Source organism: Rhinopithecus bieti, unplaced genomic scaffold, assembly GCF_001698545.2.
Source record: "Rhinopithecus bieti isolate Rb0 unplaced genomic scaffold, ASM169854v2 scaffold_28527, whole genome shotgun sequence".
In the NCBI taxonomy this organism is placed as follows: domain Eukaryota; kingdom Metazoa; phylum Chordata; class Mammalia; order Primates; family Cercopithecidae; genus Rhinopithecus; species Rhinopithecus bieti.
This window is the reverse complement of record NW_016812423.1, coordinates 65,211-79,861: the sequence shown is the minus strand read 5'-3', so window position 1 is coordinate 79,861 and position 14,651 is coordinate 65,211. Positions and strand designations below refer to the sequence as shown.

General features: G+C 39.2%; 1 protein-coding gene across 1 annotated transcript in view; it reads left to right on the top strand.

Moving 5' to 3' along the window:
* The first annotated feature begins 1,217 nt into the window (after nt 1-1,217).
* The window catches only part of LOC108544983 (ATP-dependent RNA helicase DDX18-like), an 18,182-nt gene continuing 4,748 nt past the window's right edge, over nt 1,218-14,651 (top strand). Inside the window, 12 exon segments of the mRNA XM_017896399.1 lie at nt 1,218-1,447; nt 4,009-4,265; nt 4,267-4,291; nt 6,206-6,349; nt 7,708-7,843; nt 8,194-8,294; nt 8,408-8,607; nt 8,693-8,807; nt 11,150-11,289; nt 11,521-11,682; nt 12,049-12,201; nt 12,853-12,966. Of these exon segments, the coding sequence (XP_017751888.1) occupies nt 1,363-1,447; nt 4,009-4,265; nt 4,267-4,291; nt 6,206-6,349; nt 7,708-7,843; nt 8,194-8,294; nt 8,408-8,607; nt 8,693-8,807; nt 11,150-11,289; nt 11,521-11,682; nt 12,049-12,201; nt 12,853-12,966 (1,632 nt within the window). The 5' untranslated portion in view covers nt 1,218-1,362.

Below are 14,651 nucleotides of genomic sequence, written 5' to 3'. Positions count from 1 at the left end.
CTTTCACATTCTGTTTAAACTCCCTTCCAAGTTTGCTCCCTCTCTGTTCCTCCCTATCTCCAGGGTCTCATGTTCTGCCACTCCAAGTAAACAGGTTAATCCAGGTTTCATGGACTCTTCCAGTTGTTTAGCTCAAACTGATTATTATTAAGGGGAATTTTAGGGCATTGGGCCAATTTTTAAAGACAAATATGAATTTGTATGGAAATCTCTAAGTATTTTAATGTTGATAACAATTTTTTAAAAAATTAAATACTGTATGCATACCCCTGTCTTCCTCCCCATCCCAAAAAAAAGACGACTATTAGCTAGTCAGATTGCAATTTCTGTCCTGGACTCCTGAAGGGTCCATGGGTATACTTAGGGAATATATAAACCTCTTTTTCAAACTGCAGTCAACCTATTATTAATGTAGTAAAGTTAATTTAAATTCATAGCAATTAGTATTTTAGTAAGCTAAAAGAATAATTTAGGATGGAATGAATGGACTTGGAGGAAAAATAGAGTGAAAAGCAAGAATATTATTTTGAGAAATGTCATATTTATGTGTGTATGTGTGCCAAGTTACACAGAAATTGTATTTCTGAGGAGAGTGGCCAAACAAGTTTAGAAACGCATGTATATAATTTAGTTTTATTCAGTTTCCCAAATACAGTCATACCTCAGTATCCACAGGGGATTGAGTCCGGGACCCTCTATGGGTACCAATATCTTAGGATACTCAAAACCCTTACAAACAATAGTGTAATATTTGCATTTATTTTACACCCAACCTCCAGTATACTTTAAATCATTTCTAAATGACTTGTAATACCTTATACAACCTAAATGCTCTGAAAGTGGTTATTAAACTGTATTATTTTTAATTGTTTTTTTTTTTGTAATGTTTTCAATGAGGGAGTTGGTTGAATCCACAGATAGGAAACCCAGGTACAGGGAGGGTCAACTCTAATTCTGCACCCACAGAGGATAGGAACATAAAAATGCCGACTCCCTATGGGCTGCTTCCCCTCCACGCTCTTTCTTCAATCTTCCTGTAGGGGGTGCTCAAATGAGCTTTTAGTACAGCGTGAAGCCAGTGCACGGCCTGGCCTCCACTTCTCCAGGGGGCGATGTAAAGTTTTTGGTCGTTAAAGGTATCGTGGTGCGCGCGTCTGGAAGCATTTCCACTCTGGAGCATTCTCGTTCCGCCGGGTGCCAGCGTTCCTGTGACGCACTTCCGGTTGGCTGAGCTGCGCACATGTGACCGGAAGGGAAGTAACGTCAGCCTTGAGAACTGAGTAGCTGTACCGTGTGGCGCTTGTTCTAGAGAACTGAATAGCTGTACTGTTGGCGCCTTGTTCTAGGCACTTCTTGGACAGCATGTCTCACCTGCCGATGAAACTCCTGCGTAAGAAGATCGAGAAGCGGAACCTCAAATTGCGGCAGCGGAACCTAAAGTTGCGGGGTGAGATGCGTTGACTCGCGATGGCTGAGGAGTCCCACGCGCCAGTCCTGGCGCGTTCGGGCGGCCGGGGGCCCAGCTGCTCCGTGTGACGGAGGCAGCTTCCCCTGCAGAGTGTGTGACTGGGGAGAGTGAAAAGGCAGCCTCCACTCGGGGCCTGCGCTGCTGCCGACTGGTCGCGTGACTCCAGCGCTGCTCCTGACCTTTCTGAGCAATCAGTTTCTTCTTACAGCGTTAGAGCAAGAGGCCTCCCGGTTCACTTCTAGGCTTGCGGCTAACCCTGCCTTTTGCATTTCCACTTTACCTTTTGATCCCCTCACCACCTGCAAGTCGCACCTCACCCCATCCCTCTTTTCCGGTTAGGCTACATGGAACGTTCTCATTTCCACCCACTTTTCACATCTATGTAATTCCCATATTTCTTTCTCCGAAAGCCCGTCTGGCTGTTTCTAGAGCTTCTTTGGTACTATTGCCTTCCTCTACCCACCTCCACACACTCTCGTAGCACTTTCTCACAAAAGCTTCTACATATTTGTGTCCTGCGCGGTCACCTAAATGAAAAGGATTTTACATGAATGTCACCTTTCTTACTTACCTCATTTGCAGTCCCAGTGTCCTGACAATGGGGCCACAGATCTTGAAGTAATTTTGTTAACTTATTGTCCAGGTTGAGATATAAACTACCCGAGGGAAAGGTTGAAGGCACAGTGCCTTGCCCCAGTTGGTTTTCAACAGACGTTAATTGAAAAAAAATTCTGCAGGAGGCAATAGGTTTGTGAATTTTAGGAATATGTTTTGAAGTACTCTTATATTTCTAATTCCTATAGAATAATACTACAGCATTACTAACTACTTTTCAGTGCCTGTGTAAGTAAATTTGAACAAAAGATGGTGTTTTCTCTTTTTCAGTAAACAAACAGGGAGCCTTTGGTAAGGACATTCTCAGGTACAGTCATGTACATAACAGGAGGGGGGATACGTTGTGAGAAATGAGTCATTAGGGGCTTTTGTCGTTCTGCGAACAGCTTACAGTACACAAACCTGAATCTACTGCACACCCAGGCTACATGGTATAGCCTGTTGCTCTTAAGCTGTCATCCTGTACAGCATGTTACTGTACTGTACTGAGAGAATTGTAACACAATGGTAAATGTATGTATTGCTAAATATATCTAACCATAGAAGAGGTACAGTAAAAATACATGTACATATGACATGAGAGATTTTTTTTAAATGGTACATCTGTATAGAGTACTTACCATGAATGGAGTTTGCAGGACTGGTAGTTACCCTGAGCGAGTCAGTGCGTGGTGAGTGAATGTGAAGGCCTAGGACATTACACGACTATAGACTTTATAAACACTGTACACTTGGGCTACACTGTTTAGGTTTTTAATACTTTTATTCTTAAATTAACCTTAGCCTGCTGTAACTTTTACCTTATAAACTTGTTAAATTTTAACACTTAGCTTACAACACAAGCACATTGCGCAGCTGCACAAAAAGTTTCCTTTGTCCTTATTCTATGTGATTTTGTTTTTTTTTTCTTTTAAGCTTTTGTTAAAATGTAAAGACACAGACATATTCAGTATCACTGTCTTCCACCTCCACATCTTGTCCCCCTGGAAGATGTTCAGGGGCAACAGTAGGCATGGAGCTGTCATTTCCTATGATAACAGTGCCTTCTAAAATACTTTTCTCCCTGAGGCTCTTTTACAGTTGACTCTTACATTTTTTTTAATAAGTAGAAGGAGTACATTCTAAAGTAATGATCAAAAGTATAGTAAATACATAAACCAGTAACATAGTTGTTTATTATCATGTATTATGTATTGTACATAATTGTGTGTGCTGTACTTTATGTGACTGGCATCACAGTAGGTTTGTTTACACTAGCATCACTGCAAACATGAGTAATATGTTGCACTACGACATTGCAACAACTGATGGCACTAGGTGATAGGAATTTTTTAGCTCCTTTATACTCTTATGGAGCCACTGTATATATTGTCCTTAATTCACAGAAATATCATTGTGCACGCATTACTGTATTTGTGTGTGATAAATACTGGGGCAAATAAGTGGTCTTATCAACTGAATTTTCAACTCACTGCGGTCTAGAAGAGTTGAGGTTGAATGTTTTGAAGTGGTATGAGAAATAGTACTTGTGCGAATGAGTTGTAAATGTCTTTTTCAATATATCAGTTAATCATATGTTTATCAAATATTTATGTTTATTCTGTAACTACCATTATCTGACCTCATCTGTTTAAATATTTGACCTCATTGAAGTTTTCCTGTCCTAGACTCCTTTTAAGGAGTCAGAGGTACGGTTTTTTGAAGTTAAGAAATCAATATTGCTTTCCCTTTTCCAGTATTGTCTCTTTAAGATAACTTACTTTCCCTGTAAGGGAACACCATAAAATTATAAATTGTTTTAATTACATGAAAGAGAAGAAAAGCTAAATAATTCGTGTCAGGAAGCCATGGAAGTTCTCATTTGGGATTTCAGTGTTTATAAGTAAACTTCTTTGTCACAGTGTATGTTCTGTTTATTTAAACAGGGGCCTCAAATCTGACCCTATCAGAAACTCAAAATGGAGATGTATCTGAAGAAACAATGGGAGGTGGAAAGGTTAAAAAATCAAAACATTGTGTGAATGTGGGCTTATCAGAAACTCAAAATGGAGACGTGTCTCCAGAAGCAGTGGAAAGTATAAAAGTTAAAAAATCTCCCCAGAAATCCACCGTATTAACCAATGGAGAAACAGCAATGCAGTCTCCCAATTCAGAATCAAAAAAGAAAAAGAAGAAGAAAAGAGAAAACGGTGAATGATGCTGGGCCCGGTAGGTGTTCATTATCTTTGAACTTCAGCCATTTAGTTTTTCACAGACGGTTATTGTTCCTCTTTCTATTACTGTTGTGTGCACATGCCATATGAGAATTCCCTGTACTCAACCAGTATATTAGAGATCAGCCTGGTAGCTAATGAAAACGTTTTATTGGCAGAAGCGGGGAGTCCATTTCAACTTTACTCAAAATACTGAGGAATAGACTTTTAATTTCACTAACCTTGAAGAAAACTTCACTCTCAGAAAAGACTCTCCTTAGAGTTCTAGAAATTTTCTCCCTTTGAAAAGAGTTTTAGTTACAAAGTATATAAAGTAGGAAACTTCTGAATAAACAGAACATTAATTTCCAAGTGCTAAGAATGGCAGGAGGAAAAGGAAGGAGTATTTTTTGAAGGTGATGGAATTTCAGTAAGCTCGGATGAAAGAATGGACATTTTAATTGAGATTTGTACAAGCAGAGATTTCAAGGTAGGATAAGATAGGGGTCAGCAAACTATCCCTCCTTCTACCTATTTTTGTAAATAAAGTTTTACTGGGTCATAGCAGTACCTATTTGGTTGTGTTTATGGCAGCAGAGATCATAGGACGTGCAAAGTCTAAAACATTTACTATCTGGCCCTTTGTAGAAAGTTTGCTAATCCCTGAGTTAGAACATCCTATTCATGTATTTTACCTGAAATAAGAGTTTTATTTAGAAAGGAGCTTTGAACTTTCCCAAACATGCTACTACCTTCATGATGCCTTCAAACAAAGGTCATTGTAATCCTGTTCTAAAATTTTTGCCTTCACAATTCTTGTTTTGAGTATGCCCCAGGAAGTGGTATCATTTCTGCTCTCAAACATTGAATCACAATGATGGGAGTTGTAACCCTATGGGTTTTTGTTTGTTTGTGTATTTGTTTCTTAATGAGATGGGGGTCTCACTGTGTTGTCCAAACTGGTCTTGAACTCCTGGGCTCAAATGATCCTCCCACCTCGGCTTCCCAAAGTGCTAGGATTATAGGTAGAAGTTGCCACACCCAGCCATCTTATGGGTACATTTTAAGAACTATTCCAGGGAAAACAAAATAAGCCATGGAGGCCATCTGAAGATATCTATGGCTTTTGAACATACGAGTCCTACAAAGTTGACTATTTCTTGGAGGGGTGGCCGTAAGGTACAGGGAAGAGACCAGTACTGGGCTACAGAGAGTCCTGGGTTCTATTCTAAGTCATCGCTAATTGCTAATTGCTAATTGCTATTCTATACATCGCTAATTGCTGTATATTTGTATATAAGCCCAGCATGTGGTTAATCTGTTTGACCTAGAGTCGAACATTGAAAAGAGAAATGAGAAGTAGGACTGAAAAGGTAGTTGGGGCCATGTGAAAGTTGTGAATGTAGAAATGAGAAGCTAGGAAGCTCTGCCTTTCCTCCCACCCTCATCCTTGATAGCCAAGGAGCAGTCCAGTGTATGTCATCCAGGCAAGTGGATTGTTGCCCTTTACAGTCTATCTCTAGTAACATGAAGAGCCTTTGATAGTAATTGGCGTGGGAGGAAAAATGAGTGCTTATAATGAGTTGTTAAAGATTATGTTAATCAGATATGCTTTCTTTCCCCTCAGTGGAGTATGTGAAACTTATAATTGGTATCTTTATACTGTTTAGTTGAACTTGTTACAAGTTTTACATGAGATGGTATAATACATTAAGAAGCCTAAATGTTTGGTCACCAAGTCTGTTTGTACCCTGGATTTTAAATATAACCAGTCATTTTCATCTAACAGAATTCTTAACAAAGTAACACAGAATATATTTAGCTTTTGAAAATACACATCTTTACATCAGAAATCTTCTGTTTTGTTGATCTCATTTGGAATTTTATTTTAAGGAAAAAATTTTTCGGGTTTTGTCTTTTAAAACCAAAGATGCAAAAAAAGCAAAAACTGAAAACGAAGGGGAATCTGAAGAAGAAAATGCCAAGACTCCTAAAGAAACAGAAAATAACGTGGAGAAGCCGGATAATGATGAAGATGACAGTGAGGCGCCCAGCCTGCCGCTGGGACTGACGGGTAACGTCCAGGAAGTTTTTTAGACATAACTTCTTTAAAATGTACCTCTCTTAGAGGATTATAGGTTTGAAGGTTCAGTTGTGACTTTTAGTTTACCCGGAAAAAGTAACTATCAACAAGAAACTTCTTTTGTAAATCTTTCTGCTGCTTTTTCTCTTTATCTTCTATTTTGTGGTGTTTTAGTTCTTTTTGTTCCTTATTATTTTGCTTTTGTCCATTCCTGACACTAAATATTTTGTATGCACACAAGCAGCTTCTATGATTCTTTGGTTTGTCCTTTTCTAAGGCTCATTCTATGTTGTAACAGGAAAATCATTGACCCTGTACCAGGTTAACCTCCTTTGACCTCTGTTCCTTTATAAAGTCAAGTTTAGACTAGAATTCACTACTCCTAACCAGGTATGTCAAGGAGTTAATTGAGTTTGTTTGTTTGGTTTGGGTTAGTTTGTTAAAATGTTGAGGCCCAACCCCAGACCTGCTTAATACAAATTGCAAATGTTTTGGTAGTAGCTCTCAAGCAGGGAAATTTGCCCCCCAAGTAAGATGAGTAACTCATCCTGGTTTGCCCAGAACTTTTCCAGTTTTAGCACTGAAAGTCCCACATCCCAGGAACCTCCTCTGTCCCTAGCCTACTAAGATCATCCTAAGCCTAGGAGACATTTTTGCTTCTCGGAGCTAGGGGCAGTCTGCTGGCATTTGGTGAGTGGAGGTCAGAGATGCTGCATAATATCATCTAATGCACAGGATAGCGTTTCACAACAAAGAATTACGCAGCCCAAGTGTCAGCAGTGCCAAGGTCAAGAGTGATTGGTTTAAACCCTGGGCATGTGGAGTGTGGGGAACCCCCGGATGATTTTGATGCCTCCTGCTGAAGAACCACTGTACTACTTGATACGTAGACTCAGCCTAACATTCTGTGGCTGTATCTAACTCTTCTGTGTCTTGCTGGAGTGAGATTAACAGTTTTTTTTTAAATTGACTTAGCACTCCGTTTTTATTAATGTTCAGTGTTTTCACTTTTTAGATCAGATTTCTTAAGCATTTCATTTATCTCTGGACTCTCATTATTTTCCTTGTCTTGGTATTTTTATTTTATATAAATTCCTCGGTTATACCTTCTCTCTACCCCTTGTTTTGTTACAGTATAGACTCTGGACTATAACTTACACAGCCAGTAACAATGGAGAAACTTGAAAGATAAAGGATCTTTTTGTTGATATTATCAGACATGAATAATTAAGGTTTAGCCTTTTCTTACTGTGGGAAGCCTTTCTAGGCAAAATAGATTTAGGCAACTGTAGCAATACTAACTTTTTTAAAAAAATAAATTTGCTAATGATAAATTGTTTTCTGTTTAGGAGCTTTTGAGGATACTTCATTTGCTTCTTTATGTAATCTTGTCAATGAAAACACTCTGAAGGCAATAAAAGAAATGGGTTTTACAAACATGACTGAAATTCAGCATAAAAGTATCAGACCACTTCTGGAAGGCAGGTATGATTAACACTGAAGCTTAGATATTGGCATCTACTTTTAGAACTAGTAGATTATAAAGAACATACCAGTATATTCTGTTGATTTTCTCCTATATGTTGGGTCATGTATCCAGCATACATTAAAGACTTTAAGTTAATTACTCATGTTTGAAGGAAAGTGTTGGAAAGATATTCACTGCTGTTACAGCACAGTTCTGACTTATGATTTCAGTATATAACCCAGGTGATCAGTTTCAGCGATGTAGACTTCTTGTTCATTTTCTAGCCTTAGTGCCTAAAGTGTGTGTGTATAGTACATCGTAAATGAGTAGGCTAAATGTCTTTCTCCTTTCCCTTTTTAATATTTAGGGATCTTCTAGCAGCTGCAAAAACAGGCAGTGGTAAAACCCTGGCTTTTCTCATCCCTGCAGTTGAACTCATTGTCAAGTTAAAGTTCATGCCCAGGAATGGTAAGCTTTCATCTGCTTGTTTCTGCCATTATTTTACTAGAGGTTTTTTGTAGCTGTTACGGACTCAGTGGTGACAACCACGTTTAGACTTTGGCCATATGTATCATTTTTAGGAACGGGAGTCCTTATTCTCTCACCTACCAGAGAACTAGCCATGCAAACTTTTGGTGTTCTTAAGGAGCTAATGACTCACCACGTGCATACCTATGGCTTAATAATGGGTGGCAGTAACAGATCTGCTGAAGCACAGAAACTTGCTAATGGGATCAACATCATTGTGGCCACACCAGGCCGTCTGCTAGACCATATGCAGGTAAGAGATGCAGTGCTTGTCTCATTGTCTTCTATGAAACATAAACTGACAACTAATAGTTGTTCTTTGTCCTTTGTTTTGTTAGAATACCCGGGGGTTTATGTATAAAAACCTACAGTGTCTGGTTATTGATGAAGCTGATCGTATCTTGGATGTTGGGTTTGAAGAGGAATTAAAGCAAATTATTAAACTTTTGCCAAGTAAGTAGGTAGCATCTGCATTTGGTTTGCAAGGTATCTGTTGGAAGTAGATAAGTAGATTTTCTGTTCCTACAGAAAATCTGTACTAATGCCAGAACTTTACCATAGCCAAGTGAGATAGTTGTGCCAGTTAACCTGAAAGGTAGTTTGGAATACAAGCGTCAAATTTATTAATAACTTGATATAGTAGTTTTGCTGTTTTAGAAGTTATAATGCATATTAAACAGTCTTCACATAGGTCCTGTCCTCCACCTCTTGCCCGTTCTTACCTCATCTAACATCCCCCAAGTAGCTGTAGATTTGTTGCCTTACTTGTACATACCTTGGTTATAGTACTTGCAACATTATGAACTGGTTATAACTAAGACCATGGTTTCCCTCATTGTATAATTTATTTCTTAAAGCTTTATCAAAGTATAATCAACATAATTATATGTACATTTATAATGTCCAATTTTATGTTCTTTGATTTGTTTACCACTGTGACACCATCACTGCAATCAAGAAAATGAACATGTCTATCCCACTCAAAGGTTTCCTCCTGCCCCTTTTCAGTTTCTCCCTCCCACCCCTCCTTACACACACACCTCGTCCCCAAGTGAGTATTCATCTCTGTCACTAGATTTAGGTTGCATTTTCTGAAATAAAGTTACTGTGAACAGTCATCTACAACTCTTGGTAGAGACATTTATCTCCTTTTCTCTTAAGTAAACTAGGAGTGTCATAGTTGCATGTGTAGTACATGTTAATAACTTTTTAAAAAACTGCCAGCATGTTTTCCAAAGCGGTCTATACCTATTTACATTCCTATGAGCAGTGCAAGAAGGTTCCAGTTTCCTCCTGTAATCTTGACCATCGGGTAATGTTAGCCCCAAGTTTGATCTCTTTTAAAGTTTGGTATTCTTTCCTTTAACATCTATATAAAATTTTGAATTGGTTTGATTAGTCCCCCCTCTTCCCTCCAAATAAGTTCTGGAATTCTTGATTGAGATTTTATTGAATAGGTTACTGAAGAAAACATATAACTCATAATAAGGATATCTCCATGTGTTAGATTATTTTTTATTTCTCTATATATTTGGGGGGTTAGGATAAAGGTTAGTCACATCATTTGTCAGATTTATCCCAAGTATTTCATTAAAATTTCAAATTCCAATTGCTCGTTGCTTTACTATGTACATGCACACACACATACAACATACACACACACGTTGAATTTATATTGATCCTTTGTATCTAGCAAGACATTAATCCTGTACTGAAGTGATATTCAGTATGGCTTTTCCAAGATGACTGGTAGCTTTTTGATTTTCTGTATAGGCAATCATGTACAATAAAGACATTTCAGCCTTCTTATTTATTATTCATTTTCTTATCTGATGTGCCCTGGCCAGAACCTCCAGTATGGTACTGAATAGAAGTGATGAGAGCAGACATCCTTGCTTGGTTCTGGTCTAGGGAAAGCTGTCAGTCCTTTTCCATTAACTATCATATGAATTAGCTGCATGGTTTTATACTACATGCCTTTTATCAGAAATTAAGGAAGATCCTTCTGTTCCTAGTTGCGAGGATTTTTAATCAGAAATAAATGATCAGATTTATTTTTTCTGTCTGCTGAAGTAATCAATGTTTTTTCTTTAGTTAGACCATAGTAAATTGTATTGGTTATTTTTCAAAATGTTGAACCACCCTCGCATTTGTAGAATAAACCTGCCTAGTCATGATCCATTATCCTTTTTTATATATTGCTGAATTCCACTTGATGAAAATGCTATTTTGAATTTGCATCATGGTCACGAATTGTATTGGTACATAGTTTTCTTCTTGTTAACATGTCATGGTCAGGTTTTTGGAATATGTAATGGATCTTGACCTTCCAAGAATGAGTTGACATATAAGTAAATAAAATAAATTATAATATATATAATAAGTATAATAATTATAATAATAAATCTCTTAATTTATTAGAGAGTTTGTGAATAATTGATGTTTCTTTCTTAAATGTTCAATATAATTCACCAGTGGAATCCATTTGGGCCTGGAATTTTCTTTACATGAAGTTTTCAACTAAAATTTCTTTAGTAGATATGAGGCTATTTAAAGTGTTCCTGTTTTCTTCAGTTGTTTGTCTTCGAAGGAGTTTGTCTGTTTCATCTAAGTTCTCAAACTTACAGACCTAGTGTTTCATGATATACCTGTTTTACCTTTTGTAATATTTGTAGAATCCGTAGAGACATGATATTTCCCATTTCTGATATCTCTACCTAGAATATTTGTAGTTGTGAGGCAATTGTAAAGATTCCCTAAAAGATTGGGGTTATTTTTATACGTATCTGTTTCAGCACGTAGACAGACTATGCTCTTTTCTGCCACCCAAACTCGAAAAGTTGAAGACCTGGCAAGGATTTCTCTGAAAAAGGAGCCATTGTATGTTGGTGTTGATGATGATAAAGCTAATGCAACAGTGGATGGTCTTGAGCAGGTACTTTTTACCAATAACTGAAAACTGTAGGGATCTTACTTGGTGTTTTTATGTAATTGTTGGAAGGATCATTCAGAAAGCAAATGGGTTAATGAACTTTTAAAATGCCATAGGTGAGGCATGACAGTTTACATACCATGTTTATCAGTGCTGTTGATCAAATTACACAAGTTAGGAAACGGAAAATGTCCACTTGGTTCATTTGTATCTGTCTCCTTAAACGCTTTCTAGGGATACGTTGTTTGTCCTTCTGAAAAGAGATTCCTTCTGCTTTTTACATTCCTTAAGAAGAACCGAAAGAAGAAGCTTATGGTCTTCTTTTCGTCTTGTATGTCTGTGAAGTACCACTATGAGTTGCTGAACTACATTGATTTGCCCGTCTTGGCCATTCATGTAAGTGATGATGATGAGCCCATTGAAAACAGGGTATGCTTATTAAGCCCTATAGATTGTAGGATTGGAGGTATTGCCCTCTCCTCCAAACATTGTTCTGAGTAGTTTGATCACCACTAAGTGATGGATCCTGTGTGAAGGATCTCAGCTGGGTGTGGAGGGGTATGAGGACTTCGGAAGAGTACAAGACAACTCAAGCCCCTCCTTGAGGGGCTTGCAGAACAGTTAGGGAAATAGGACACAGGCCAAGGGATGAGCTCGAAATAAAGTAAGGTAACAGTTCCACAATTTGGGGGTTCTGCTGCTGGACTTCCTAGAGACCATCTCAAGATTCCAGCTCTAAAGGATGTTTTTATTTAATTCTAGGGAAAGCAAAAGCAGAATAAGCGTACAACCACATTCTTCCAGTTCTGCAATGCAGATTCGGGAACACTATTGTGTACGGATGTGGCAGCAAGAGGACTGGACATTCCTGAAGTCGACTGGATTGTTCAGTATGACCCTCCGGATGACCCTAAGGTAACTGGCATCATTGGGGTATCTTCAGAATGACTCTGCATTAAAGAGTTCACTTATTCTCCCAGTTCCCTGACAGAAACTGCAATCCACATTCAAGGTAAAGATCCCTACTATACAGTGACTGCAGTATTTCTCTGGTATTGATGAGTATTTAAGGCTTTTCGGGGCTCAGAGGGGCTGTGCAAGAGGATTGAGAAGTATCAGTGGGACTTAAGTTATGAAAATGAAATCCTTGGAATGATCTCGTAAGAAGAGCAGATGCCTGAAGGAAATAAAATTGCTTAAGGAGGTAGATAAGCTTCTGTAGTATATGTGGTAGAATAAGCTTCATTGAGAAGTATTTTCAGCAAACAATAGATTAAAGCCGTTTTGATGATGAAGCACACATAAGACTCATTTTATTAGATCACTGTTAATGCAAACATCATGTCCAGCTGTTTTTTTTTTGGCCTCAATCATTGGCCTGTTGAGGTGATGTGCGCAGAGCGATTCCTGGCCCAGCTTTGTAGGGGTGTGGTAAAGGTGTGTGTGGCCCAGCACCGCAGGAGTGCACCATCTCAGTACAGACGTGCGCATACTCAGGATACAGACACACAAATGGGCTCATGCGGAAGTCACTGTGTTAACTCAGGTTTTCTTTCTCCACCAAAGGAATATATTCATCGTGTGGGTAGAACAGCCAGAGGCCTAAATGGGAGAGGGCATGCCTTGCTTATTTTGCGCCCAGAAGAATTGGGTTTTCTTCGCTACTTGAAACAATCCAAGGTAAAGATCTTTACTTGGAGAAAAGTTTCTCTTAGTGTAGGGATTGTTAGCAAACACCATTTCTACATGTGTCGGAGGAGTCTCGAGTCTGGACAGTGCTATTACAGCCATTCTTGTGGCAATTAAGCAAGTGAGGTTTTATGTACTTCTAGCCCAAGAAGTGAGTACAGAAGGAACTGCCCACATGTCTCGGCTTTCTAGCTCTGTTACCCAGCAACGCCTCTGTGTCCCAGCCTCTCCTTTCCCATTCCCTCCAGCCCTCTTTTAAACCTTCTCCACTCCTTTGAAGCTCCCTCACACCTAGTCATCTCTGCCTCTGCTCCCCCTCTTTCCTCTTACCTCGTATGAAGCAGTGGGGAATCCTCGTTCACTCTAGCCTCTGCCTCCTCCACTGCCCTCTGTCTCCTATTCATCAACTCTTGGCCTATAGTCTCTTTGCAGTTGGCGCTTTCCCATCTCAAATTTCTCACTGTAAAAAAGTAACTTGAACCTAAAACCTATTCTTCTACCCCTGTCTGCAGGATAGCTACTGTCGCCTTTTCTCAGTCTGCCTTATTGGAAAAATGGTTTATATTCTTGCCATTTACCTCCCTTTCAGTCCCCAACCAGCCTAATTTGGTTTTAGCTTTCTAGTGTCACACCAGAATTGAATCCATCAGAACCCTAGGTGGCCTCTTTATTTCTAGGCCATGGGGATGCATATCACGCCTTTTCCTCCCTGACATTTCCATCCTCATTGGCCTTTCTGGCATAGGCTTCCTCTACCCTGGAACCACAGGCAGTTACCTGAAATTGCTCTACAGCTTTTGCATACTTTCTCGAGAATGCTTGGTTTCAGCTAGCCCCTGTCTTTGCTGGGAAGCTATCTCTGATCTCCTGCCCTCCTCCTTGTTTCCATAGCACAGGTGCTCATCGGGTTAACATGTCTTTTTTTTTTTTATTATTATGCTTTAAGTTCTAGGGTACATGTGCGCAATATGCAGGTTTGTTACATTTGTATACATGTGCCATGTTGGTGTGCTGCACCCATTAACTCGTCATTTACATTAGGTATATCTCCTAATGCTATCCCTCCCTCCCCTCCACCCCACGATAGGCCCCAGTGTGTGATGTTCCCCACCCTGTGTCCAAGTGTTCTCATTGTTCAATTCCCACCTATGAGTGAGAACATGCGGTGTTTGGTTTTCTGTCCTTGCGATAGTTTGCTCAGAATGATGGTTTCCAGCTTCATCTATGTCCCTACAAAGGACATGAACTCATCCTTTTTTATGGCTGCATAGTGTTCCATGGTGTGTAATGTGCCACATTTTCTTAATCCAGTCTATCATTGATGGACATTTGGGTTGGTTCCAAGTCTTTGCTATTGTGAATAGTGCTGCAATAAACATACGTGTGCATGTGTCTTTATAGCAGCATGATTTATAATCCTTTGGGTATATACCGAGTAATGGGATGACTGGGTCAAATGGTATTTCTAGTTCTAGATCCTTGAGGAATCGCCACACTGTCTTCCACAATGGTTGAACTAGTTTACAGTCCCACCAGCAGTGTAAAAGTGTTCCTGTTTCTCCACATCCTCTCCTGCACCTGTCGTTTCCTGACTTTTTAATGATCGCCATTCTGGCTGGTGTGAGGTGGTATCTCATTATGGTTTTGATTTGCATTTCTCTGATGGCCAGTGATGA